This window comes from Curcuma longa, chromosome 21 (genome assembly GCF_044706935.1).
Source record: "Curcuma longa cultivar G26 ecotype Majalengka, Jawa Barat chromosome 21, ITB_CL_G26_1.1, whole genome shotgun sequence".
Lineage (NCBI taxonomy): Eukaryota > Viridiplantae > Streptophyta > Magnoliopsida > Zingiberales > Zingiberaceae > Curcuma > Curcuma longa.
The window spans coordinates 3,327,615-3,352,498 of record NC_133881.1 but is presented as its reverse complement, the minus strand read 5'-3'; the positions used below and the strand labels follow the sequence as shown (position 1 = coordinate 3,352,498).

At 36.5% G+C, this 24,884-nt stretch overlaps 5 protein-coding genes across 9 annotated transcripts in view; 2 read left to right on the top strand and 3 right to left on the bottom strand.

The window, feature by feature from the left end:
- Positions 1-4,837, bottom strand: part of LOC141814315 (uncharacterized) — a 47,437-nt gene extending 42,600 nt beyond the window's left edge. For both annotated transcript variants that reach the window (XM_074702252.1, XM_074702251.1), the window contains exon 1: positions 4,670-4,837. The gene's annotated coding sequence lies outside the window, so the exon portion shown is untranslated. The remainder of the gene's footprint in view (positions 1-4,669) is intronic.
- The window catches only part of LOC141814316 (ranBP2-type zinc finger protein At1g67325-like), a 65,496-nt gene continuing 45,430 nt past the window's right edge, over positions 4,819-24,884 (top strand). The window contains exon 1 of the mRNA XM_074702254.1: positions 4,819-4,822. The gene's annotated coding sequence lies outside the window, so the exon portion shown is untranslated. The remainder of the gene's footprint in view (positions 4,823-24,884) is intronic.
- Positions 5,953-8,814, bottom strand: LOC141814506 (putative casein kinase II subunit beta-4). Of its 2 annotated transcripts, XM_074702464.1 has the most exons (6): positions 8,681-8,814; positions 8,358-8,594; positions 7,986-8,204; positions 7,135-7,244; positions 6,893-7,058; positions 5,953-6,326 (listed from the first exon to the last, which is right to left on the bottom strand). In XM_074702464.1, exons 2-6 carry the CDS (start codon positions 8,566-8,568, stop codon positions 6,196-6,198), a joined length of 837 nt encoding a protein of 278 aa, XP_074558565.1. In that variant the 5' UTR covers positions 8,569-8,594; positions 8,681-8,814; the 3' UTR covers positions 5,953-6,195. The 2 variants fall into 2 exon arrangements, with proteins under 2 accessions (XP_074558565.1, XP_074558564.1); XM_074702463.1 differs by having other exon boundaries at positions 8,358-8,814.
- LOC141814421 (calcineurin B-like protein 1) lies at positions 9,885-15,832 on the bottom strand. Of its 2 annotated transcripts, none has more exons than XM_074702386.1 (9): positions 15,744-15,832; positions 15,157-15,308; positions 13,776-13,858; positions 12,688-12,747; positions 11,834-11,942; positions 11,708-11,760; positions 10,824-10,904; positions 10,635-10,747; positions 9,885-10,231 (listed from the first exon to the last, which is right to left on the bottom strand). In XM_074702386.1, the coding sequence occupies exons 2-9, from the start codon at positions 15,233-15,235 to the stop codon at positions 10,168-10,170; spliced, it is 642 nt and encodes a 213-aa protein (XP_074558487.1). In that variant the 5' UTR covers positions 15,236-15,308; positions 15,744-15,832; the 3' UTR covers positions 9,885-10,167. The 2 variants fall into 2 exon arrangements, with proteins under 2 accessions (XP_074558487.1, XP_074558488.1); XM_074702387.1 differs by lacking the exon at positions 15,744-15,832 and adding an exon at positions 15,412-15,685.
- LOC141815687 (serine/threonine-protein kinase SAPK3-like) lies at positions 21,340-24,785 on the top strand. 2 transcript variants are annotated; one of them, XM_074703639.1, is made up of 9 exons: positions 21,340-21,674; positions 21,918-21,992; positions 22,824-22,925; positions 23,051-23,104; positions 23,181-23,273; positions 23,349-23,441; positions 24,024-24,128; positions 24,220-24,318; positions 24,383-24,785. In XM_074703639.1, exons 1-9 carry the CDS (start codon positions 21,552-21,554, stop codon positions 24,656-24,658), a joined length of 1,020 nt encoding a protein of 339 aa, XP_074559740.1. In that variant the 5' UTR covers positions 21,340-21,551; the 3' UTR covers positions 24,659-24,785. The 2 variants fall into 2 exon arrangements, with proteins under 2 accessions (XP_074559740.1, XP_074559738.1); XM_074703637.1 differs by having other exon boundaries at positions 23,181-23,441.

The window sequence follows — 24,884 nt, the reverse complement described above, 5'->3', positions numbered from 1 at the left end:
TTGAACCAGGTTCTTGTCAATGTTATTTGTAAAGGTGTCAATGCCAACCTCCAACCTGGGAGAAGATCCCTCTCTATTGTCCTCTTGTTGTGACTTAATGAAGGGGAAAGACAAATTTCCTAGATATTGCACTTGTCTCTAGCAATAGCACCTCTCCAACCTAGGCCATCACCGGCTACTTTTCTTGGTTACGTTTTGACTAAACGGCAAGGCATCCTCCTCTTTCAGTTACAGCTTCTCAAAGCATATCACAAGATCTGCACAGATCTACATGCATTGGAGATTACCATAGATAGGGCATACTGTGTGCCACTAAGACACCAAATTTTACTTTCATCTTTTATGACGTCTAAGTGACCACAACATCAATGGGTTCTTATCATATAATGGCAGATGATGAACTACAGTACTAATAGGTAGTTGATGAACAGGAGGCAAATCAAAAGCAACCATAGTTAGAGGAAAATTATGGTTGATGGAACCAGAACAAATGAAAAGAAACTCTTAAGAAAAAGGAAGTTATATTGGAGTCATAATCTCAATCTCTAGGTTTGATTAGTTCAGGTAATTCGGTCCAGCTGTCACTTTTTCCCTCTCTTTTCACGGCATATGGCATTCATTACTCCATCTTCATCAGTGTTTCCCAAATTGATTTGTGTCTTTGCGGTTGTCTTTCATCAGCATTTCAACATCAACCATGCCATCATTGGCTATCTTGGCTATCTTCAGAGATTAGGCACATTGAACTGAAGATCAGATTCTTCCACTGTCAAGGCACCTCTCAATCTGATGCATCACATTATCAATCACTTCATCAAACGATTCTTAGTAATCAATAATTCTGCAAAAACATGCAGACATACCATTGGAGAAAACAAGTAATTCAAAAGTGCTGCATTAGTGGAGCAATTATCTCATAATCCTGTGAACACACTCAGATAGTCATTAATAGGCCAAGAGAGCTTTTCGATCTAATGGGGGCAGTAAATCGGAAGTACTGGTACAGTGGTTATCTTGTAATCCTGTGAAAAGATGCAGTTCATCCATCCAGGCCAAGTGGATTGTTCAATCTGACATTGTGCTTTAATTTAAATCTTTAATTGGTTGAGAAGTCACAAGCATCCTGTAATCTTGAAGGTTTTCGATAGATCATCTTTCAGGCAAAACATGCACATCATCTGACTTCTACAAGTACAACAATTCCTAAGGCGTCTAACATTACTTCATGTGTTGAAAGCAAACTGAAGATGTTAGTTGCAGCACCTTCAATTTGAGAGGGAGACTAGAGTATAGTTAGTGTTCTAAACAACGATCAAGAAAACCGAGGCGGCCGCCTAGACAACATCAAGGCGGGAGGCAGGAGGCGGGCATCAACCACACCGCCTTTGCCTTAGGCGGTGCTTTAGGCAATCAAACATGAGGCAAGACTAGTGAGGCAGTGGTGAGGCGGTCAAGGTAGTATGTGAGGAGGTCAAAGTCAACAAAATTTAAAAACCCTAGATATATTAATACACGTTCTCTTCCTTCGAAAACACAAATAACTCCACCAACCCACCAAATCACCCACAACCCACCTCCTTCCACCTAAACCTCCCCTCCCCCCGCTTGCTGCCGCCACAACACACTAGGTTAGCTTTTATATATTTCTAGTAAATTCTTATTCTAATTTTTTATCTTTTATTTAATTATTGAAGATTAATGGTGGAAAATGAAAAACAACCGGAGGTGGAATTGAAACTAAAGTCTAGTGATATTGTTTGGGATTATGAGGTGTTGTATTGCAAAGAAAAAAGATATTGGATCACATGCAAATTATGTAAGAGACTTATTAAGGAAAGAGTTTATTGGATGAAGCATCATATTGCAGTTATGGCAAGACAAGTTGAAGCATATCCTAAAGCATCCAATGAAGACAAAAAAAGAATAAGAGTTTATCTTGAAAATAGCAAGAATAAGAAGCGAGAAGGGTGGAAGAACTAAAAGAAGAGAGGGTGGAAGTAAATATAGGTGTTGATGTAGAGGATGATGATTGTCAAGTGGAGGGAAATTCTTCCAAAAAGAAGTCAAAGCACCTCGATCCTATTGATAAGTGAGCATCCACAATCGATCCAACAAAAGCAAGACAACAAAACATAAATGATGCATTGAAGTTAAAGTTTACAAATGATGTCCATGAGTACCTTACAAGATGGATTTATAAGGCTGGAATTCCTTTTCGTGCAATTGACAATCAAAGCTTTAGACAATTTGAAAAAGAAGTTGGCCAATTCGGCTCAGGCTACAAACCGCCTAGCTAATATCTTCTAAGAGAGCTACTTTTGAAGTAAGAAGTTGAGAGAACCAAATTATCTCTAAAAAAGCATAAAGAAGAGTGGATGAAAAATGGATTCTTAATTAAGACCGATGCATGGACGGATCGCAAGAGGAGAAGCATTATGAATTTATGTGTTAATTGCAAACTAAGCACTTCATTCCTTGGCTTTATTGAAAAATCCATGGAGGCACACACTGGAGCTTACATCTTTGAATTTGTGAAAAAATACATCAATAAAATTGGCTCTCAACATCTTGTTTAAGTAGTGACGGACAATGTGACAAATAATATGGCAGCAACAAAGTTGTTGAAGGTTACACAACTTCAAATTTTTTGGACCTCTCGTGCAAATCATACAATCAATCTCATGCTTGAAGCAATTGGAAAACTACCCAAATTTAGTGGAATGCTTGAGAAAGCAAATGCTCTAACAATATTCATCTATGCATATCATAGAACTTTGGCTATTATAAAGAAATATACCAAGTAGAGGGATATTGTAAGGCTCGGGGTGACTAGATTTGTTACTTTATTTTTGACCTTGGCAAATCTCAAAGGCAAGAAAGATCAATTGAGACTTATGTTTACATTCAAGAAGTAGAGCAAAACAATATTAAGTAGTGTGAAGGGGAAAGCGGCGGAGGCAACGATAATAAGTATCTCTTTTTGGAATGGTCTTTCTTTGACTTTGAATGTTTTCACCCCTTTAGTGAAAGTTTTACACCTTGTTGACATGACAAAAAAGCCCTCAATGGCCTTTTGATTGGATGCACTTCCAAGGAAGAGATTAGAAAGGCTTTCAAAAATGAATAAAATGTCACCCCTATTTTAAATATTATTGATGAGAAGTCTAAGGGTAGACTTGATAGTCCTTTGCATTGTGTCGCTTACTTGTTGAATCTGATTTTTTACTTCCAGATCCAAGCATACAAAATCACACCAATATTATGAATGAGTTCTTGAATTGTGTTGAGAGAACTTTTTCCATCGACGAGGGCATGTACCATTTCTAATGATGAATTGTTGAAGTATAAGAGTAAATCCGAAAATTTTGAAAGAAAAATGACGGTCGCGGCATATGAGAAGATGGATGTGTACCATGACTTTGATCCGAGTACATCTCTTTCCTTCTATTCACTAACATGCATGTCTCTTTTACCTATTTTTTGGTTTATTATTTTTTTGCTTCTTTACTTTTTTAAGTGGGATGGTGGTGACACTCCAAACTTAAAAAAATAACCATGAGATTTCTCTCTTTGACAAGTAATTCATCGGGGTGTGAAAGAAATTGGAGTCAATTTGAAAGGGTAAATGATAATTCATAAATTATGTTATCTATTCTTTTTTTATTAATTTTTAATAATTTTCTAATTGTTTAGATACATACTAAGAAGATGAATAGGCTCGAGACATCAAGATTGAATGATCTTATATAAGTCAAATTTAACATCAATCTTATAAAGAAGAAGAGTAAAAAAGAAATGGACAGAGATTTGCTTCTATCCTCTCAAGCTAGTGAAGCTCAAGGTTGGCTTGTTGATGATGGTGATGAAGATGAGGTCGAGCAAGGTTCAAGACTCGGAGATGGTCGCGAAGGCCTTGGGAGCAAATGAAGTGTTACAACAAAGGAGGAGTGCAAGGAACATCGCTATTAGATAACTTGATGAGGATTTAAATACATCGGAGGAGAAGAATGAAGAAGATGTTGATTTTAAGCCCGATAATGAGAGGATTATGAATGTAGTTGATAGTGCATGTGTAGATGATTTAGAAGATTAATTATATTTAGTCTAATCCTTGTTGGCTTGTTGCCATGTTGGATTGAAATTTTAAACTTAGGCTTTTAATAAACCTAGGCAGTCACTAACCGCCCAGTCACCCTACCACCATTTACAACACTGAGTATAGTCTCCACTCATCACTTGAATTACTAGTTAAACATGATCACACCCCAAACAGTGAGATGACACAAGACTTCGATCAATGTTGTGTAATAAGAGGTATTACACTCTACTAGTAAACAGATCAAAACTATTTTATGGAACTAAAACTACACTCGGAGAGTAAAATTCTGGTCCTATTTTCTTCTTATCCTTTCCCAATAAACAAAAAAAAAATTAGGAAATGGTAAAGCTACACTACGAAGTACCGAATACACAGTTCGTAAACCATAAGAGAGAATATGGAAAGGGTGAATCCGGCAAGCGTGCGATTAAAAGACCTAGCGAACATCAGAAAAGTTTTGGAGAAGGAAAATGAACGAGCGATCCAAGAAAATGCGACACCGATTGGCATCGCACCGGCAACCACCTCATCAAGAAAATAGAAGCCATCCTCGAGGATGAACAAGCTCACCTCGTCCGCTTCCGATTCAAGAAATCAAAATCACGCGGCCGATGCGAACCCTAGATTGGCGCGGCTCTCCTTCTCGCTCTGGACGTCAGTTCTCCAGCCGGCTGCGCTTCGTCTTCGCCGCCTCCGTCCTATAGATGGGCATTCGCCTCTCTCTCTCTCTCTCTCTCTCTCTCTCTCTCCCTCGCTCTCTCTCTCCACTTCTCCTGGTCTCGGCGTCAACTGATCTGGCTTTCCTGGTGAGCGCTTTAGTTCCCCGCGTGCTACAAGCACCCGCATATAATTGTCATGCGGAGCTGGGATCTTGACGTGCATTACACGTGGACAGTGCAGATCTTCTACGCGGCTGCCACCGAATGGGAATTCTGGTGCCGTTCCTGTGGCTTATCCACTTCAGAACATAGCCTTTACTTTCAGGAAAATAACTAAGCTGCCACTCTGCCATGAACGATGTATATTGATTCGCAGTTCTGAAATATTTTGACTTTTGAATTTTTATCAGTTCACGAACATAAAATTTTGTTTAATCAGACTTTAGGCCATAATAGAAATAAAAATAAAAACGTAAATTTATCCTCATCAGTTACTCTCCTAACCCCGCTACTCCTTCCCATTTACCTTAATAATGTAGTCCAGCTTCTCTTGTTGTTTCATTATCAAATGTTTAATTTTAACGTCCTTAATTCAATTACTTTATTCCATTTTCTCAATTAATGTGGTTAGATTTTAATCTCGTTAAAACCTTTTTTATTTCCTATTATTCAAATAAATCATTTTTATGTATTTTGTGTCACCTTGTCTATCTATGAGTATGAGACGCAATTGGTTACCTAAATCACTCTTTGCAACTTGATCTCCTAATCCACTCGTATTAGGGCCATTGCTTCAAACTCATCATTGTCGATGGAAGAGGTTAACTTTGGCAGAGTGGATCTGGTGACATTTTCAGTGATAAAGAAGTTAATCAAGCATTTCTATGTTGAGGTCTAGATAAATACAAATGTCCTAAAACAATTCAGTGATGACAGATGACATCCCACCTTGTTGTGTTGGGTTTTGATAGTATCAACATGTGTTTAATCTTATTTCATTCTTGTGCATCACTCGGACCATTATGAAACCATACTAAAAGGGCAAAAAGTAAAGCCATGCTTTTGATGATGAAGCAAGTAGAATCCGGTGCAAATACCCTGTCTTTGGGTGTGTGATTTAAACTATTGGTTTGTGATGAAAGTAACTAATAAGATTTAGGACGAAATATAAAATATGAATATATATATGTGTGTGTATCAAGGTAACGGCTGTGCCACAGAACAAGATACCATTTCTGGAAGCAAATTTCTAATCTGGCGAAGCAACCCATAAGATGTTATAGTCATTCGGTAGTTTTAACAGGAGATACGAGCAGAATGATGCTGGTATAGAGCAACCCAACAAAGCTAATACCCTAAATCATTGAGAGAATATAGTTGATGCTTGTTGAAGTCTGGAGTTTACAGTATGATTCATCTTGCTGCCTGACTTGATCCTCATGGCCTGTGAAGTTTGAAGCCAAAAACCCTCGGAACGTACTGTTGTGACGGCTTTTGCGGCTTGAGGTGCCCGTATGTCATCAGAAACAAGTGAGGGAACGTTGTCCCAAAGTGAGCTCCATCAATATCTGCGCAAGCATGGTCAAGGAAACTACGTAGGGCAGCTTAGCAGTTAGATAACTTTGTAACACTTCATCTAGAGTTTTTAAAATCAGCAAAATACCACAGAATAATGGCATGAGTTGCATACCGCATATATGCCTCATCACTTTCCGTCAAGTAAAATAACAGTATTAACGATTAGAGGTGAAATAGCAAAAGTTTGGAAACGCTATTAGAGATGAAATAGCAAGAATTTGAAAATACTGGAGGATAGTTGATGATTCTGAAACTTTTAGAGTCATATTGGGAAAAAGAGGATAAACTCCAGGATATGGTGAAATGCAATCTAATCCTTGTGCAAAATCCTTTCTCAGATATTCACATATGCATATTTTACTGCTAAATTTATATTCTACGATAAGAACTTATGGACCATTTTACTCTTAACATCAATAGACGACAAGAACCATAAATAAACTATTATGCATTGAAATTTAGAAGGATAAATATCATACTAGGGAAACAGTTGGTTTCAACACTTATCAAAGACGAACATAACTGAAAATTAAGTAATTAGTTGGAGAAAGGATACTGCCTTGGTACTTCGATCTTGGATAGTATATGTCTTCACATTTAGGACAATAAATTTTCACAGTGCTTGATCGAGGAATGTCTGATTGCCCAACAGGAAGACAAGGTTGGCCACTACAGTAAACTCGAGGACATCTTCCAAAATCATAGTTCTTGTATTTCTCTAGCTAGGTTGCCACTAATTATGTCATCACAATTGAACAATTAAGTAATCATAAAACACTAACAGTGTCATGATCTTACCATGGCAACCATCCCTTTACTAGTTAATATATATCGAACATGTATCAAACCATAGAGCATCTCTGCTGCTGATTCAACTAACTCATTTTGTTCTTCAGTAAAAATGTCTCCTGGTCAGTTTGAAATCCAGGGAAAGATTTATCATCAAATATATGCACATAGAAGCTTATATGAAATTGACACATGTATGGCATTCTCAAACATCTGCAAACAAAAAAAGTATGTGGGGCATGCACTAATCTATAATGCTACGCATCCGGGCCATGCACTTATCTATCATACTACTATTCTTCATCACTATGCTTTTAGATGTCAAACATACAAATTTTATGTATGCAAAATATATTGGTTGTTTGACACAATATTAAGAATTTGAAATGTTCAAGAAACAATTATCACTAATCATGGCAAGCAAAGCAATTCTCTAGTCAGTAAATGCTTTAGCCTCTCTAGAGAGCATCATTGACCTGTGTGCTTTCATGAAACTTAGAGAAAACAAAAGTGTTAAGCTTGTAATAGTGGCAAAGCTAGTAAAGTATACAGAATATGTGTCCAGCAATTATCTTCTCTGCTCAAACTGGTTGATGAAACTTTTGGGAACCGAAAAATACATGAAAAAACTAAGAATAAATAATAGATAAAGGATGGATTACTTCAAAACATGAATATAGGGAAGAATGATTATCCAATCATTGTACTTCGCCAAATATGGAATGAAGGGCTAAAAAGAACAAAAAAAAATTGATAAGATTGAAAAGGTAGATATTATCTACAATGTAACTATTTTTAAATTCAGATGGGAAAAATAGTGTTCATTCATGAAATTCTGTAGACGCATTAGTGAAGCTTACCATGAGAAGACTCGATATCCAAGATCAGTTCAAGAGCAAAATCATAATAAGGAACTTGACTGCTTATTCCACATAGGTTGAAATCATCTTGAATGTATTCTTCATCAACTTCACAGAAAAATTCATTCCCCCTTAGATTACAGAACCATGAAATCCAAGATGTGTCTTCCCCATCAGAACCACTGATATCAGACTCTTCGCTATCTGTTTCTGACTCTTCTGCGATAACATATCCAAATAAAGTTATGCAAAGCGACAGACAAAACACTACCAATATCTAGATTGACTACTCATTGATTCTAGCTTAATGTCCCAAAATAAGGTTCCATATCAACTTTTTCAAAAATAGACCTCTCAAGGAAGAAACTTTACCGTCGGAACCCTTGTTTTTTGGCACGGAACGGTGTTCCGGCTGCTTCCCGGAGGCTGAAGAGGCTATCGGGAGCCTGTCTTTATCCTTGCCAATCAAGCCTCTTGAGGCCGACGGCAAGGACTTCTCTAGGTGCTTGTCGAGCGTATCATTGATCCGCTTCCGATCCAAGGATCCAGCCTCCACCTTGGATCCATTCCCGCTCCTATACATATCTCCCACTCGCCGGTCAGCCAACCCTAATCCCAAACCACAGCTCAAAAATGATTCATCGCGCCATTACACAATGAAAACGATCGAAACCATTATGGTGTGAAGAAATCACCATAACTGGTGCCATGGAGCCATTGATTTGTAGGAACGGGAGAAGGAATTCGAGGCAGAAGAAGCGGATATGGGGACAAATCTCCGGCTCTTTCTCACGGAAGATCAAACGGGGGAGGGGACGAAGCATGATGAAGGGTGGTAACGATACAATCACGACTGTACTAGGAATTTCACGATTCATGGGCCGGCCCATTAAATAGTGATAAATAAATATTTAAAAAATCATTTTACCAGGTGGATTTTTCTTTTTTATTTCCCTTAAGTCCAAGTTGGGCAAAATAGAGGGAAGAATTTTTCTTCCCAATATCTCGTTTCTCATTCGGATCGAATTAGGTTGAGACAATAAAAATATATATATATATAAATATATTGATTAACTACTGTGAATTCTCATTAGATTCATTCTTTCTTTATTATGAACCTCACGTAATTGTATATTATTCTAAGCACATCTCCAAGAATTATCGTAAAATGATATTTCCTACAAATACGTCGTAGCTGGGGATCGATAATCCCTGAAATCCGGATGTCCTATCGTTGCACCATTGCCCCGGGGAATTATTATGTAAAAGGATGCTTCACATAATTAAATTGATTACGATAGAATAGAATTGTTAAAGTGGATAAAAAATCGACACCACCTTTATGCTTAAACGTATACTAAATTGAGAATAAAAAAATAAAAATTAAAAGGCATCTTTTTTTTCCTCAAATCAAAATGTAATTTTTTATCAAGCGTCCCACCTCAATATAAAAAGACACAACTATATCAATCGGACACGTTGTAATTATTTTGAAATCATAACATATGCACATATTATAACAATTATAATTTTTTAACTGTTATAATTATTTTATAATAATTATAAAACAGTAACTAAAAAATTTTAAAATAAAAAAATTAAAATTCTTCAAAATATCTAAAAAATGATAATATTTTAATATAAAACTAAACAGTTATAAATTACACTGATTATACCTATAAATCTCTCAATGAATTTTAATTTGATATATTATATATTTTATAATTCAAAATAAAAATTATGATCTCCCAAAATTTATCTAATATTCATAATTATAACAATTACGAAATTTAATTGCTACAATACACCCCACTCCCATTCAAGATTGATAAAAAAAAAATAATAATAAAATGACACGTCATCTCATAATTTCAAAAACAAAGAAAAAGGAAGAGCAAATTCAGAAATAAAAAATTTGTATAACCTCGTTGAAAAAACTTAAACAACACTATCAGATCATTACAAACGAAAGTTAAATGACTCAGTTCATTTCAAATAGTTAATAGAAATATCGGAAACTTGTGCTTATCTAATACACATATGTATCATAAAGCTTTTGGCTGGAAAACTTTTGCAGAATGGCGATCATTTGATGGATAGTTTAGTTTGCTCCTTTTCTTTAAGGAATAGCAGCTGCCTATTGTCTTGTAACCTCCTAGTCTCTACGCTAACACAATATTCTTCAGGTAGCAATATCCTCAACCTCAGAATGGAACACAAAACTTGGAAAAGTTGTAGTTATGTCCCTACACATTTGACGCACATCAAGTTACAAGTGAAGTGCTTTTGCACATGTGTTAATAATCCAAATAGCATACTGACTATTCAAATTGCCACAAAAAGATTCCTTTCAGTCAAAAATTCTATCATGCAGTGACTGTGAAATGTAAGATAATTTTCAGTTAATTTTAACATGAACAAGGAATGGTTTATGAATCGCATACAAAAAGTATTAAATATGGAAGAAACATCAACAGAATTCTTCTGTTATAATAATTAAAGGCGATAAGCAGATTCTTCAATTTAATTATCATTTTGATATTTTTGGTATTTGTGCAGAACCGCGGAAGGTATAGAAAGTAACACATCAATCATTGAACAAAGAATCCTCAGCTATACTGTTTACTTCCTAACTGCGGAATCACTTGCCTGAGATATGGAAGGGTCATGATCTTCATCAACGATGGATTGCGCGAGACAAAATTTTCCCATTCCGTTTTATCTATTTTTCCATCTTGATTAGCATCAGCTTCTTGAAATGTCTGTTCAAGAAAATGTAGGAATTGTTAGAGGTTTTGCTAGCTTCTTGCAGTTGTGAAATCAGATGTGGCAACAAACCTTGTCTATAATTGACTCCACAACCTCATCGGCCAATCTCATCTCTGATTCAGACAGCAGAGCAATCAGCATCTGCTTCACCTGCCAGCCAGATTAAATGGAAAGGACCATGTTTGAATACATCATAAATAAAACACAAGATTAATGCATTAATCAATAAGATTAATCATAAAGTGCATGAGCTTAATTAGTGCTTCATTCCGGAAACTTAGTATTTGCCTTGCATCTTGCCCGTTATGATTCAGCATGAGTTACAGAATATAGAAATCGAAAAGAAGCAAGGAAAGAAAAAGATATGAGGATTGAGTTCATAAGTTTTCATCTTAATCTTACTATATGACTGTTGGGAGCGTTCTTAAAAACTTCCATAGCAAGTAACACAGCCATTTCCTTTGCACTAATTTCTGTGTGGCCATTTCCTTGGGACTAATTTTTTCAACCTATCTGCAGTTGTTGATATAAAATCTGGCAAGAAACAACCAACCAGAATATTTTAGAAAGAACAGGCTTAAGTGGGAGATCAGTCTGCCAAACCCTAAACCTATATCACTGTCTTCAAATTATAAATTTACAACTTCAGTAAAATGTACTGATCTGGTTCTTCTTTTCTCAAATAGTTTCCTCTTCTACCTTACCAATTCTTCACTCAGGAAAATCAGAATGTGCCACTCCTATGCAACAGAACATAAAGCATTACAAACACATTACAGCATAACACAAAGAGTAATTGCATGTCTCAGTATAGAAAACTTAGATATTAAGAACAAATTTGAAATTCAAAGGTCAGAGTTCAGTTTATGAGGTCTTCTATACAGATGTATCTAGCATCTACTAATTGTCCATAATCCATGTGTTAATCAACAATTAACCATTCATCAAGATACCTCTTTCCTTTCAATGAAGCCAGTACCATCCAGATCATAAAGCTTGAAGGAAACTGTAGATTAAAATGCTGTTTGCAATAAGCTTCCTAGTTACTCAAATATTCCATAAAAACCATAAATACATACAATCAACTTTGTCTTCATGTGGAGCATTTGGATGAAAAACATTCAGAGCTCGAACAAAGTCCCCAAAATCAATAACACCTTTTTGCTTTACATCAAATAGATTGAAGATCTGCAAATGGAATTTATAAGTGATAACTAGCCAAAGAGTATATAAAATGTAAGAACAGCTCTAATAAAGCCAATTTATGGCGTCTTTTATTAATTAAATGACAAAAGCAAGAAGAGAAGAATGATATATATAGTGTCATTTTAAGAATCTTGTGGCAAATTAACAGGATACACTCTGTCATCAACCTCTACAATATAGTAGAATATTGGCGCAACGGTAAGGTTGCTGCCATGTGACCTATCACGGGTTCAATGTCTTGCCAAAGGCAAGGTAAGGCTGCGTGCCTTTCCCTGGACCCCGCAAAGTCAGAATTGTATGGCATGCCCCCAAAAAGATTGATGTATTTGGAAAAATTAAGGTCTGGTTTAATATGTTTCCAAGCAGAACAAGGCATAACCATTTTTGCAATTCATATTCTTAATCTGACCAAAAATAATACTAGATTTCATTAGCATGTTGACCTCTCACAATTATGTGGACAAACTTTCTCTAGCTTTTCACAAACCTAACCATCCTCAACTCATGGCAACAAACAAGAAAAGCTTGACAGAGGAAGCAGTTTGCATTAGCAATCACAATATGATAATGCTAACTAGATTTCATGCAATTCTCAATTGACAAGTAGAAATTTGCATGCCATTTAATGAAGCAATGTTGATAATCCTATTCACGTTAAAACAGATCTTGATAACTTTGGATAGTAATATGGACAATATGAACTAGGAGCTCTTTTATAACATAGTACCCTGTTTGCAAAAAGATTTTCCTTCTTCCCATTTTTAAATAACGCAAGTTGGAACTCCTCCTGCATAAAAGGCATGTAAATCAAGACACTCTAAATAGTAAATAATTTGTTGCTTTACAAGGGAACCCTCAACAGATCAGCATTACATAATCAGCATATACAACGTGACTAGCAAGAAAAGCATACACTAACTAGCTATACAAGTTATGCAGAACATGAGCCCTACTGAAAATATAGATTTACAGCAATTTTACATGAAATAACAGAAAAAAAAACAAGAATGAGGGAAAATGTAATTATTGATAAGACAAACATCACCAATCAACCTAAGAAATGTTTAAGTATGGCCATTTGGCATCCACACTAACTGAGATAAACTTATGGATGTCTCATCTTCAACTCACTTTGATAAAGCAATATTAAGCAAATTGCAGATATTGTGAAGCGTTGGTTTAGTTTGCTGAAATTTCATCAAATGAGCAAAAGATTGGTTACGTTCATTGGAATACAGGATAGCGTCAATGATAAAATAGTCATTTTTGGTAGCTGCATACCAAATACAAATTATCTGCAAAGTAATTATATAAGTAACTAACTGCTCAAATATTGATGCACAGAAACTCATATGGGGATATCAGAAATTTTACAAAGCCAGTAAACTATGGAAGACCTGAGTCTTTAGTCACATATTGATTGTTGTGGATGAAAAAAAAAACCAGCTGCAACTGGTTAATCTTCAATAAATATAGAAAGATTACATTCACATGGCATTTCAAGTATTTGCAAGAGGTACATGAATGACCCTGTACACTCCCAGCATCATAATGTCACCTTTGATCAGCTTAATTTATTCAGAAGCACCAACATTGAGCATTATGTTGAAGAGGGGAAAATATGGTAATTATGGCAACGAAACAGGGAAACCATAATCCTATCTAGTCATTCAAGAGAACATGAAATGATAAAATTATTTATAAAAGTCAGCAATCCAGAATATTCATGAAAATAACAATTCATCAATGAAAATAAAGCTCAGGAACATAACCATAATGGAAGAGAGCAGGAACAGATAGCAGAATCTTGTTTACCTTGTTGATTAATCCATCATCTATTACAGAACTGCTAATGCTCTTGAAAAGTTCAAACAATGCCTCAACTTCACTGACAGTGACTGTAACAGTAGAACATACATGAATTCTCCAACTTATGTTCCATCAGAAAAATACTAAAAGAACTGGATTTCAGTAAAAATGGCATCTACCAATCTCCATGTGCATTATTCTCACACGAACAAATCAAACCAGTAGGAAGAATAGCATTTATATTACAATATGCTTGACCCATATGTGGTGCATGAGAATCTTAACTTATACCACACTGACTTGGCTGTAATATTTCTACTGCAATAATACAACATATAAGGAGTTTGATACGATGGTGTGACCTCCCCTTCCCTACCACCCTAAATCCTAATTCTCTTAATCCTCTTTCTCCCCCCTCTATGTAAGCTCAATCCCTTCCACTAGTATAGACAATAGAAAAGCACAGCAATCAGATAGCCTAGGTTAGTGGCATGAGAGGAATCCACTTAAAATGACAATTTTGACTCACTATAACCTATTTCGAGTCCCACCCAATTACCAGCTTTGGCACACAATGGAAATGGTGAAATAATTTACACAATACAATACCATTCAAACCATAACCACATATTAAAGAGAAAGCTAAAGTTTCTAATTCAAACCATGGCCACATATTAGTAATAGGGAACTATTTTTCGTTGGCTACATGAATTTTGTTACTCATTGAAACACATCAAGCACGAGCTATAGAAAATAGAATAGTTTTATTAAGCATGAGAATAGATGTTATGTGCTTCTTTCTCATTTCAGCAACCAATTCAACTATGGATGAGTTGCTTGAATAAAACTTCAGTTCTAAATCAACAAGAGCAGGATAACTGTCTGGATAAGTCACATTGTCACATTTGTAATTGGTTCTTTTAGGGAATTCTAAATCCACCATGGGCCAAGTATTTAGGAATGAGTTTATCTTGAGTGAGACCAAGTTTATAGGAGTAGGGAAAAGAGTAATGTGGTTACAATAATACTCAAGACAAGTTTAATCTCAAACATTAACTTCTCTTTCATCTATCAACAAAATTTGGATTTTCTTCTCAATTAATCCAAGAAGGACTTGTGTTCTCTCTTCACTACAAATGAACGATAGTGATTTTCACTAATGGAATCCAATCCCAGTGTAGCTAACAGAAGATAACGCCTAGATCAAAAGCATGTGATCACTTCAATGCCTAAAGTGCTGCAGCAATCAATCTGGAAAAAACAAAGTTCAAGTTTCTTTTGAATAAAAAACTAAGATAAAGCTCAGGGTTGAAAGCTAAAACTATCGTTCATAAATCTGTAGTTGGATTTTCCAACGATAATAAAACCAATAATAAATTTTAATTACATGCTGTCTGAGAAGCCAGAAAAACGGGGTCCTCGTATCCTGGGAATTGCCTTCGACCCTTCGATTGAAAACAGCCCATCTAGAACAGCTATAAACTGCCCTAGACCTTGGATTCACAGCACGCAACCTTCTCGATGATCCAGCCAATTCGTCTAAAAGTAGAAAAAATAAGAGAAAAATACATTCATCAAATTTAACAGAAAAAAAAAACAAATATCTTCTAGATCTCGGCAACTACTATATCAGCTACCGAACCCCTAGATTGAAAAAATGCAGAAGCCTTTTTCAGGGACCAAAAAGAAGAATCGAAGGCGAACACTAGATCAAGCTAAAAGCTTTATGCTCAAAGACGACCAAATGTCAACAAAAACATAAAAAAGGTACATCGACCACAGGAAAACAACCTAGGTAAAAAAAAGTACCAATAAGGGACAAAAGAAAACAGTTTCGATACTCAAAAGAACTAAATAAATAAATTTCGAGCAACAAACATCAAAAAGGAGTGCCAAAAAAACACAAGGATACAATCAGAACGGAAAGGAAACAAAATTGAAACCTCCCTAGAATGATCTCTACCGAGCGCCCACCTGACGGGCTTCCATGATGACCTCGCCGAAGGAAGCGACGAGACCAACGCAACCAGACAGAGAAGGCGACGGAGAGAGAAAGAGAGGAGGAAAGCGAAACAAGCGCACGCGGACCCGGAGGCAATATTTGTTTGGATTCTCTCGACCGTAACGGCGGTCCTCACGGAATGGTCCAGGAAACAGCGACCCGCAGCGGGGCCGGACGAGCGCCGATCGCCTATTGGTGGGTGGGAATAAACAGCGTTGGCGAACCATCCGCTCTTCGTACCGGGTTCCGACTTTGCAGAGTCGCGGCTGGATTCGCTACACATGGGTAGGTGGATTCGTCGCTTCACCACTGTTACCTCTGTCATTAAAATGGGTCCCAACGAAGCTACCAATAACAAAGCGGGTTGTTGGCGTCATTTTCAAACGGGAGCATCTAATGTGATTCTACTATTTAGAAAGCAAACGATGAAAATTTACTTGACAGTCAACTACAAGAATATTCCTTGTAATATTGAACGATTTTAAATTGGCATAAAAGTAAAAAAAAAACAGAGTAATTTCTTTTTAAATTTTATTAAAATCATATTTTATTTATAATTTAATATCTAAAATATTTTGAAAAAAAATCAAAAGGATGCATAAAAATCAAGATAGACCCTCATCATATGTTTTATTTAGAGAATAGTTATTATAATATTATAATAATTCTTACTTTTCAGTACTATTATAACAAATAAAATTAGTTGTTATAATATATAACAGTTATAACATGTAATAATTGATATGTAATATTATAGTAACTATTATAATTAATTTTGATGAAGTTTAAATAATTTTGATCGAGTTAATAAAAATTATTTTAATATAATAATATTCAGAATTTGAGATTTAAAATTTTAAATTTTAAAATTAACTATAATTATATAGTAGTTATAATTATTTTAAAATTAATTTTGATTAATTTAAAATAATTTTAATTAAATTGATAAAAAAATATTTTAATATAATAATATATTATATATAATAATTTTCATTAAAATAAATTAATTATTTTTTTATATTATAACAATTAATAAGTAATTGTTATATGTTGTAGTGAAAACTAAGTAGCAGTTTATGAGAGCGTTCGAATAAGAGTTATTTTTTATATAAAATATCTTATGAGATTCTCTTTTATTTTATTTTTTTTTTAAAAGACGTTGATTTGTATAATTTAAGATATTGTTTTTATTTTACTAAATATTTTTTCACAATAAATTTTGTCAAAATCAGGGTGAGACACTATTTGTCGATGAATACATTTTATACATTAAATTTCATTCAAAGTTTGAATAATTCAAATCAAACTCAAACTCAAATTTTATTTGAAATCGAGCCCAAACTAAAATTATTTATATTTTTAAATATTAAATCAAATTTGAATATCATTTATATTTTCCAAAATTAAATTCAAATATTAATATTTTCCATATTATTTTCATTAGCTAATCACTTAATAAAAGAACATGCATTTTTCAATCTACAAAAGGAAGGTTAGATAAATCAACATGCAATTATTTAAGAAATCACTATTTGTTGGTGCAATTTATTCTTTAAGAACATGATTTGAGGGTGATTTTGATGTTGGAGGAAAATTTAAGTTAGTCAGACATTATTGATTTTTATATGTACGTGAAGAAAAACTTGACATATGTTATAAATAAAGTCTGATTACCGTCTAAAATTGGAAAGCAAAGAGTCTCTAGGTATGGAAGACTCAAAATTGTAAGGGCTTCATGACACAACGAAATCATTGAAGACATAAAAAAACCTCTTAGCGCGAAGGTAAGCTCATTTCGGAGAGCTTGAGTTTATATGCAATGACGGAGCCAGAAAATGAGTAGCCTCCGAGAATTCCGAGCTCCCCGGACTATCTTTTTTTTCTCTCTTATATTTTTAAATTTTTCTACCATAAATTTAACTAATAAATTCGTCGGGCCCTCGGGCTAAGGCTCAGGTAGCAAACCATTTGGTTCCATCCTTGTTTATATGTACATTGAGAACGAAGGGGAGTAGACTTTGAATAGTGGATTTGGTTTCAGAAAAATAATTAAATCAAAAGTTTAGCCAAATTTTCAATTGATTTTAAATCGAACCTAGTTAGTTGACTAATGACTAATATTGGTTATTAGTAGATTGGTATGATCATTAGCGGATTAATTTAAGTTTCTAATAGACTAATATCATTAGCTGATTAAAAGTTCGTCGAATAACCATATTAAACACTTATGTTGATTTGTATTAATTTATTTATTTTTATTTTTATCTTATACGTGATATATTTCACTTGTGCAAACTAATATTGGTGTTATGGATGTTATGAAGTGGTCAGACCCGACTCGCAAAGTCCACGATCGGTCTAATTAAGTATGTGGCACGTTGGACAGAAGGTTGACTTAACCTCATGTCCCAACTTGCATCCCGACCTGGTGACTTTTCAACCCGATGCCTAGATCAAGTCGAAATCTCATATTCCCTGGTCTTTCGTTCAGTCACCCGACTTGGCAATTAGGCTCAGCTCGAGTAGGATGACCAACCTCTCTCCCAAGAGTCTAGTCTGTATCTTGGACCGAACTCTGACTCGACTTTAGGCCTCATGGCCCCAGCTCAGTCCTCTCTCAGTTCGGTACTTTGTTCAAACATGGGCGTCCGAGCTCAGCGGGTAGTTCAAGTCGGGGTCGAACACCCGATAGGTCAACTTGGAGCTCGACGGTCGACTTCTCCGCCGACTAATCCCCTTTTTCCTCAGGGCCCTACTTAGCACTAGACTGATTTCCCTTCTCTTCCTCAGTGAGTCAATTCGCCACCAAAAGGATATAGGTAATCATGTGATAGGATGACTAACCTACTCCCTTACTTATGCGACCTGATGGCATAATATGATGGCTAGCCTACTCCTCTACTTATACAGCCTAATGACATAATATGATGATGAATGACATGACTTCTCGCCATTATGGTTATGATGGGATATTTTTCTCATCTGGATAGGACACATCGTCTGATAAATTCTTCTGCGCACTGATATTCTCCTTAATTAAGAACAAGACAAGTTTCTCTCATTCTCTCATCCTCACCTATATAATCTTCATTTTTTGCAAATACAGTTACACAGATACATTTTTGGGGACCTCTTCAATTAAGTCCTTTCTTCTTCCTTTACCTGTGACTGATTTAAGTGTCAGAGTGGTCGAGCCAGGGTACTCCTAGCCTTCCTTCTTACTGTTTTGGTGCTTGCAAGATCGATAAGTTCGTTGTCTCCTTTCTTCCTGTGAAAGTCAATCCTAGTGCTGAGTGACCGGTGACATGTCCAAAATAGACAATCTCAACCGGAATAATAAGAGTGTTATTATCTTGGGTTATGTCCTTCCCACCTAAAGGTGTAAGGAAGGGGAAGTAATTTTATTCCAATTTTACCCATCTTCTTTTCTCTTCTCCGTTCTATTCTCCATTGTAAAACCATCCGCCGCTCATGAGGGCCAAAAGCCTAGCGGCGTTTCCCTCTTCCCTTTCTTCTTCTTCTCTGTTCGTGACGCACCGCCAGCTCCGCCGCTTGTGGGAGAGAAAGAAAGCGTCAAGCTGGAATTCTTCTGGCCCTCTCCTCTTTCCATCCACCGTCTACCGGAGAAGTAAGGTATATGATGTTACGAATGCAACTTTCAATAATAAGAGTGCGAATGCAACTTTCAATAAGAAAGAAGAGAAAGAACGCTTGGATGCTCTTCTCCTTCACTCGTTGACCATCCTCCACCTCATTTCACAGATTTCTTTCTTATCTCGCGTACCTTTCTTTCGTGTGCAGTCCAGAAGTCCCAGCCCCACGTCGAAGTTGCTGCCGGAAGATCTCTCTTTTGTTGCAGCAGATTATAGTCTTGCCCCACGTCGAAGGCGCTTGTCCTCTCGAGCAAGACCAATCCCGCGACACCGGTTTCCCCTTTCCGTGCGAGGTTCAATTTTCCGACAGGGACCCGATGCGGAGGTCGAAGACGAGGAGGAGGAGGAAGGAGATGGAATCGGGGAGATTTTTGACATTTTATCTCTTTAACTCCCATTTCCTTTCCTTTGGATCTTCCTTTCCTCCCAAACAAGGTTACTTTTCTTCTTCTCCCTTCCCTTCCCTTTCCCTCCTTTCCCCTCCCTTCCCCTTCCATTAATGAACCGTCCCTCACCTGATCCAAGCATATGTTAAGTATTTGATTTATTTGTTTGTATTTCATTATAGGATTGACGATATTAGACCACTTGAGATGAACAAAATCAATTTTTTTTAGGATAAAAGAGAAGAACGAGTTCGAACAAAAGATATTCACCCCTCCTGGGTCCCAACTTGTTTGACGATCCAACACTAGCAATCTTTTCTCGATTTTTTCCTTCCCTTTTTGTGCATCGCTTTCGTTGGCTTCCACATGGATGGAAGGAGATGAGTTCCACATTCGTGGTCTTCAATGTTCAATTTCAAGTCACTCTCTACGACCCAATTGGTGCCACATGCCATGACTAAAATTGCTACTAGGAAAGCAGATAGCTGCTTCGGGAGTCAAAAGTAAACAAATCCATTGTCGGCCGAAATGAGAGCGAAAGAATAGAATGTAATTCAATTGACACAACCATTTGTAGGTAATGTCGGCGGGAAGGTTCATTCAGGCAAGACAAAAATAAATAAATAAATATCACCGATGCAGAATAGTCAGCGCCACCACGTGGCATGATCAAATAAAAAATTAAACTGAGTTAGAAGTGACGTCTTAAGACGAGCTGGAATCTCATCAAATTGTGTTAAAGATCCAGTCAAGACAAATTCGGATCCGATCAAATCCAACTCGGATCGAATCGGCCCCACTAACACCTCAACTCAAATCTATTCGAGTTACATCCGTCACAGTTTAAAATTATAATTCAACATGATAATTATTAAAGTATTGACCATCAAAAGGTGTGTCTATAGATGGAAGAAAAAATGTGGAATCTGTCATCTTAGTGACTCCACACGATCGGTCACACGACCATCTGTAAGGAGGTAAATCAAGAAATTGTAATTTAATATTTTTCTTAAATATATTCAAACTTCGATTTTTATAGTAGTCGACTTGACGGAAGTTGATCTCATTGAAGCTCAACCTAACAAAAGTCGATTTTATTGAAGTTCGACCAAACTAAGGTCAACCTCATTGAAAACCAACATGGAGAAAACCCGAGTCGAAATAAGTTGATCCAACTTGTATTCAGTCCATCGAAAATATTGGACGGATCAACCACCATAAAAAAAACTGAAGGAAATATAATTGGTTTTTTGAAAAAGGAAGGGGATTAGTAATTTTAATTCTTTCCTTGTTATGTGCAAGTAAAGCACAACATTAGGAAACCATTAAAATTTGAAGCACTAATTTGGAAACCTCGTTGCAGCGGATCCAGACTCGAACGAATCAAACGAAGCAGGTCATTCCCATTTCCAGTCAATCTCCATCGCTATGCATGCCACGTAGCAATGAGCTCGAGCCCTCCAGTGACCTTCCTTAAAAGCGACCTTCCATTTTTAATGATCGCGACCGACGAGCCATCCCTACCAACGTCCGCCCAGCTTGTCCGCCCGCTACGCGTGTCCTAGCGGTGGCGCCGCCCCGTAGCCGAGCCCACTCCATCGCCGTTACGTTTCCCTGAGGGGAAGGGAACTATTGGAGCGACGGCCGATTTATTGACCTCGGCGGTGTTCGATCGTTTGCTTGAACCGAGCAGTTGCAAGTTTGCGTCCTTTCGGTGCTTGCCCTCGGGTTGGTTGGCGGGATGGAGGAGAGGTACGAGCCGATGAAGGAGCTGGGAGTCGGGAACTTCGGGGTGGCGAGGTTGGTGAAGGATAGAAGGACAGGGGAGCTCGTCGCCGTCAAGTATATTGAAAGAGGAAAGAAGGTAAAGAAAGAATCTCGTGGCGCATAGATCCCTCTTGTTTTGTTTTGCCCTTGTGGTTTTTAACCTCAATCTTTGTGACGAACGTGTTGGAGACTTTATTGACTGTTTGATATCTGTTTGGGTGTTTGATTTGAGAGTTGAATCGAGTTTCTTTCTTTTTTTTTTTGTTTGTTAAATTTGTCGTGTGAAATTGAGATTTGAATTGCTCTGAAGCTGAATGATCCCCTTTGTTGTTTCTTTCAGATTGATGAGCATGTGCAGCGAGAAATAATTAACCACAGGTCATTGAGGCATCCAAATATTGTGCGGTTTAAGGAGGTAGAAATTTATATTTTATTTTCAGGGGTAGTTGTCGCTGATAAGTTTTCTTTCACTTCGTTGTCTGTGCTAATTTGCAGGACTGTTTTAGATTGTTCGAAACGCAGATAGCCCACCATTATTATGTTGTTATGTTGGCAGCTATAAGGATTAAGATTAAAGTTCATCTATATTTTTCTTGTGCGATGTTTGTTGTTCCTGTATACGTGTTGACAAGTAGTTTTAACTGTTTCTTTCAAACATCGTACTATTACTCTATTCAACTTCTGGTTATAAATGCACGATGATACAATTATTCTATTTTATAGTATCTAACTGAGAATTTTGTTCTTGCTGCAAATTAAGCTTCTTTCTCGCCTTCAAAGTTCTTAGATTAACCTGATCCTTAATTTATGGTAAAGTACCGATAGTATTCCTAGTTTCATGGCTTACCAGTCCGTGCTTAAATGCTGCTGATTTTATCTGAGATTAGTCGTCATGCATTCTTGCACTCTAGATGCGCCCCTCTAAGCTAGGTAATATTGCAATCATGTGCAATCCCAATCATTTAAATATGAACATTGAGAAACTATATAGAAGCCCTTTTCCAAAGGTTTAATGAGAATCTTCTACGAAGAGGTTCAGCCTAGATTTACCTGATTTGTGTTTATAAGATTACCTAGCATGCAATAAAAATGTTTGTCACATACGTGAATATACTTAAGGAAAACAACATGAAAAAATCTTCTCATGTATATTGGATGTTTCTTTATACTTTCTAGTAGGTTACCGTTTGAGATTCTGAGTTAATAAGAACTTGTATCACTCACTGAAGGAGATGGGTTCTTGCAGGTGGTGCTAACACCAACACACCTAGCTATAGTTATGGAATATGCTGCTGGTGGTGAACTATTTGAAAGGATATGCAGTGCTGGTCGGTTTAGTGAAGATGAGGTTGTCTGAGTACTAAACATGTTCTCTTATTTCAAGAGCATCTCAATTAATGCGTTCTTTTTCTTTTCATACTTTGATGTGTATCTATTTTTAGTTATAATTTCTGTGTGTTTTTTATCCAACAGGCAAGGTTCTTTTTTCAGCAGTTGATATCAGGAGTCAGTTATTGTCATTCTATGGTACATCACAAGTTATGTTTGATCTGAATTCATTTAGGGAATTGGTAGTTGTTCAGTAATATTACTATTTTTTCAGGAAATATGTCACCGTGATCTTAAGCTTGAGAATACACTCTTGGATGGAAGTCCCACACCACGTGTTAAGATATGCGACTTTGGTTACTCAAAGGTGAACTTATCTGTTGTTCATGCATTTCTGTCGATTTCAGTGATCATGAGTGTGTCTGTCCCTGTTGTCTTGCAGTCGGCTTTGTTGCATTCACAGCCCAAGTCAACAGTGGGTACTCCTGCTTACATTGCACCAGAGGTTCTATCAAGGAAAGAATATGATGGAAAGGTAATTATAATACTTAATTCCATATGTATTGTCTGAGCATTTGATGTGTGTTTTGAGACAGAAAATGAAACAATATAATCATAATTGCAATGTGCCTTACTTTCGTTAAGGAAGGATTCAAAGGGCCTTGAGATTTCTGAGAATAGCACATGTAGATACCAATAGTTTTGTTGTTTTTTCTCCATTTGCCTTGCTTTTTGAGAAATTATATGTAAACTAGATTGAGCGCGAAACAGTCAAGTAGGAAAATCTTTAATTTCTATTAACTTTAAGAATTATATATGATCATTGTCATTGGTTTGTAGGGAAATTATTTGGAAAAGGTGAATAAATTAATGCGGTTTGAGCATAAGATTCCCAATTAGTCTTCTTAAACATGTATCAGATCAGAATTTTAAGATGAAAAATGTGAAATGGTACTATGCTCTACAACTTGCATGATGTTTTCTCTCAACGTATTGATTTGTTTGCAATTTCTAGCATAGAAGAGTCATCCCTACAACTTGTATAGTGGCTTACAGTCTGGTTTGTTAGGTCCTTATTTGTACAACATTAGAGATGTTTATTTCTTTCCGACTCTAGATTGCAGATGTTTGGTCTTGCGGTGTTACACTGTATGTAATGTTAGTTGGCTCCTACCCATTTGAGGATCCAGAAGATCCCAGAAATTTCAGGAAGACTATCAGTGTAAGTTTTTTTTTTTGTTCACAAAAATGTTCCTGCTCGCTTCCTTAAAATTCTTTTCGAGTAAGTCTCGTTAACAATGACATCGGAACAGAGAATATTCAGTGTTCAGTACTCCTTTCCGGACTACATTCGTGTATCACCAGGGTGCAGACAAGTTCTCTCTCAAATTTTTGTCGCTGACCCATCAAAGGTTTCCATTTCTATCTTATCCAACTTCCCCTTCTGTATTGTTGATGGCCTTGGTTTGCATGTAGAGGATCACAATTCCAGAGATAAAGAAGCATCCATGGTTTCTGAAGAACTTGCCTAAGGAAATTATAAACGGCGAGAAGACAAACTATGAAACAGGGAATGATCAGTCTTCACAAAGTGTGGAAGAGATAATGCGCATCATCGAAGAGGCTATGAAACCATCCGAATGCCCTACAGCCCACGATCGCACACTCTCAGAGCTAGCAGAAGCTGATGAACTCGAAACCGGTATCGACAGTGAAGTTGATAGCAGTGGTGACTTTTTGCCATCCATTTGACTTGTAACACTACTGTAATAACGAGTGTTTCTAATCAAACAGTCACTAGCTTGTGCTGCTTCATAAAAGAAATTTGTAATGGCTATGGATTGTGTATCTCTTATATCCAACCGAATCAACTCGAATAGATTGGATATGCATGGGTACTCAACTGAGAATGATACATGGATATCTTTCTCAGAAAGATGTATACTTTTAGTCACAAGTTAAAACAACAGATTATACA

Coding starts and splice junctions, on each gene's coding strand:
- LOC141814506 (XM_074702463.1), bottom strand. CDS start 8,568: ATGTATAGGAGCGGGAATGGATCCAAGGTGGAGGCTGGATCCTTGGAT. Junction 8,205..8,357: donor AAAAAACAAGGGTTCCGACG/GTAAAGTTTCTT, acceptor ATGTTATCGCAG/AAGAGTCAGAAACAGATAGC. Junction 7,245..7,985: donor GGATATCGAGTCTTCTCATG/GTAAGCTTCACT, acceptor CAAACTGACCAG/GAGACATTTTTACTGAAGAA.
- LOC141814421 (XM_074702386.1), bottom strand. CDS start 15,235: ATGGGCTGTTTTCAATCGAAGGGTCGAAGGCAATTCCCAGGATACGAG. Junction 10,905..11,707: donor GCTTCATTGAAAGGAAAGAG/GTATCTTGATGA, acceptor TCTGGCTGGCAG/GTGAAGCAGATGCTGATTGC. Junction 10,232..10,634: donor ATGACCCTTCCATATCTCAG/GCAAGTGATTCC, acceptor TCAAATGTGTAG/GGACATAACTACAACTTTTC.
- LOC141815687 (XM_074703637.1), top strand. CDS start 21,552: ATGGAGGAGAGGTACGAGCCGATGAAGGAGCTGGGAGTCGGGAACTTC. Junction 21,675..21,917: donor ATATTGAAAGAGGAAAGAAG/GTAAAGAAAGAA, acceptor TGTTTCTTTCAG/ATTGATGAGCATGTGCAGCG. Junction 22,926..23,050: donor GTCGGTTTAGTGAAGATGAG/GTTGTCTGAGTA, acceptor TTTATCCAACAG/GCAAGGTTCTTTTTTCAGCA.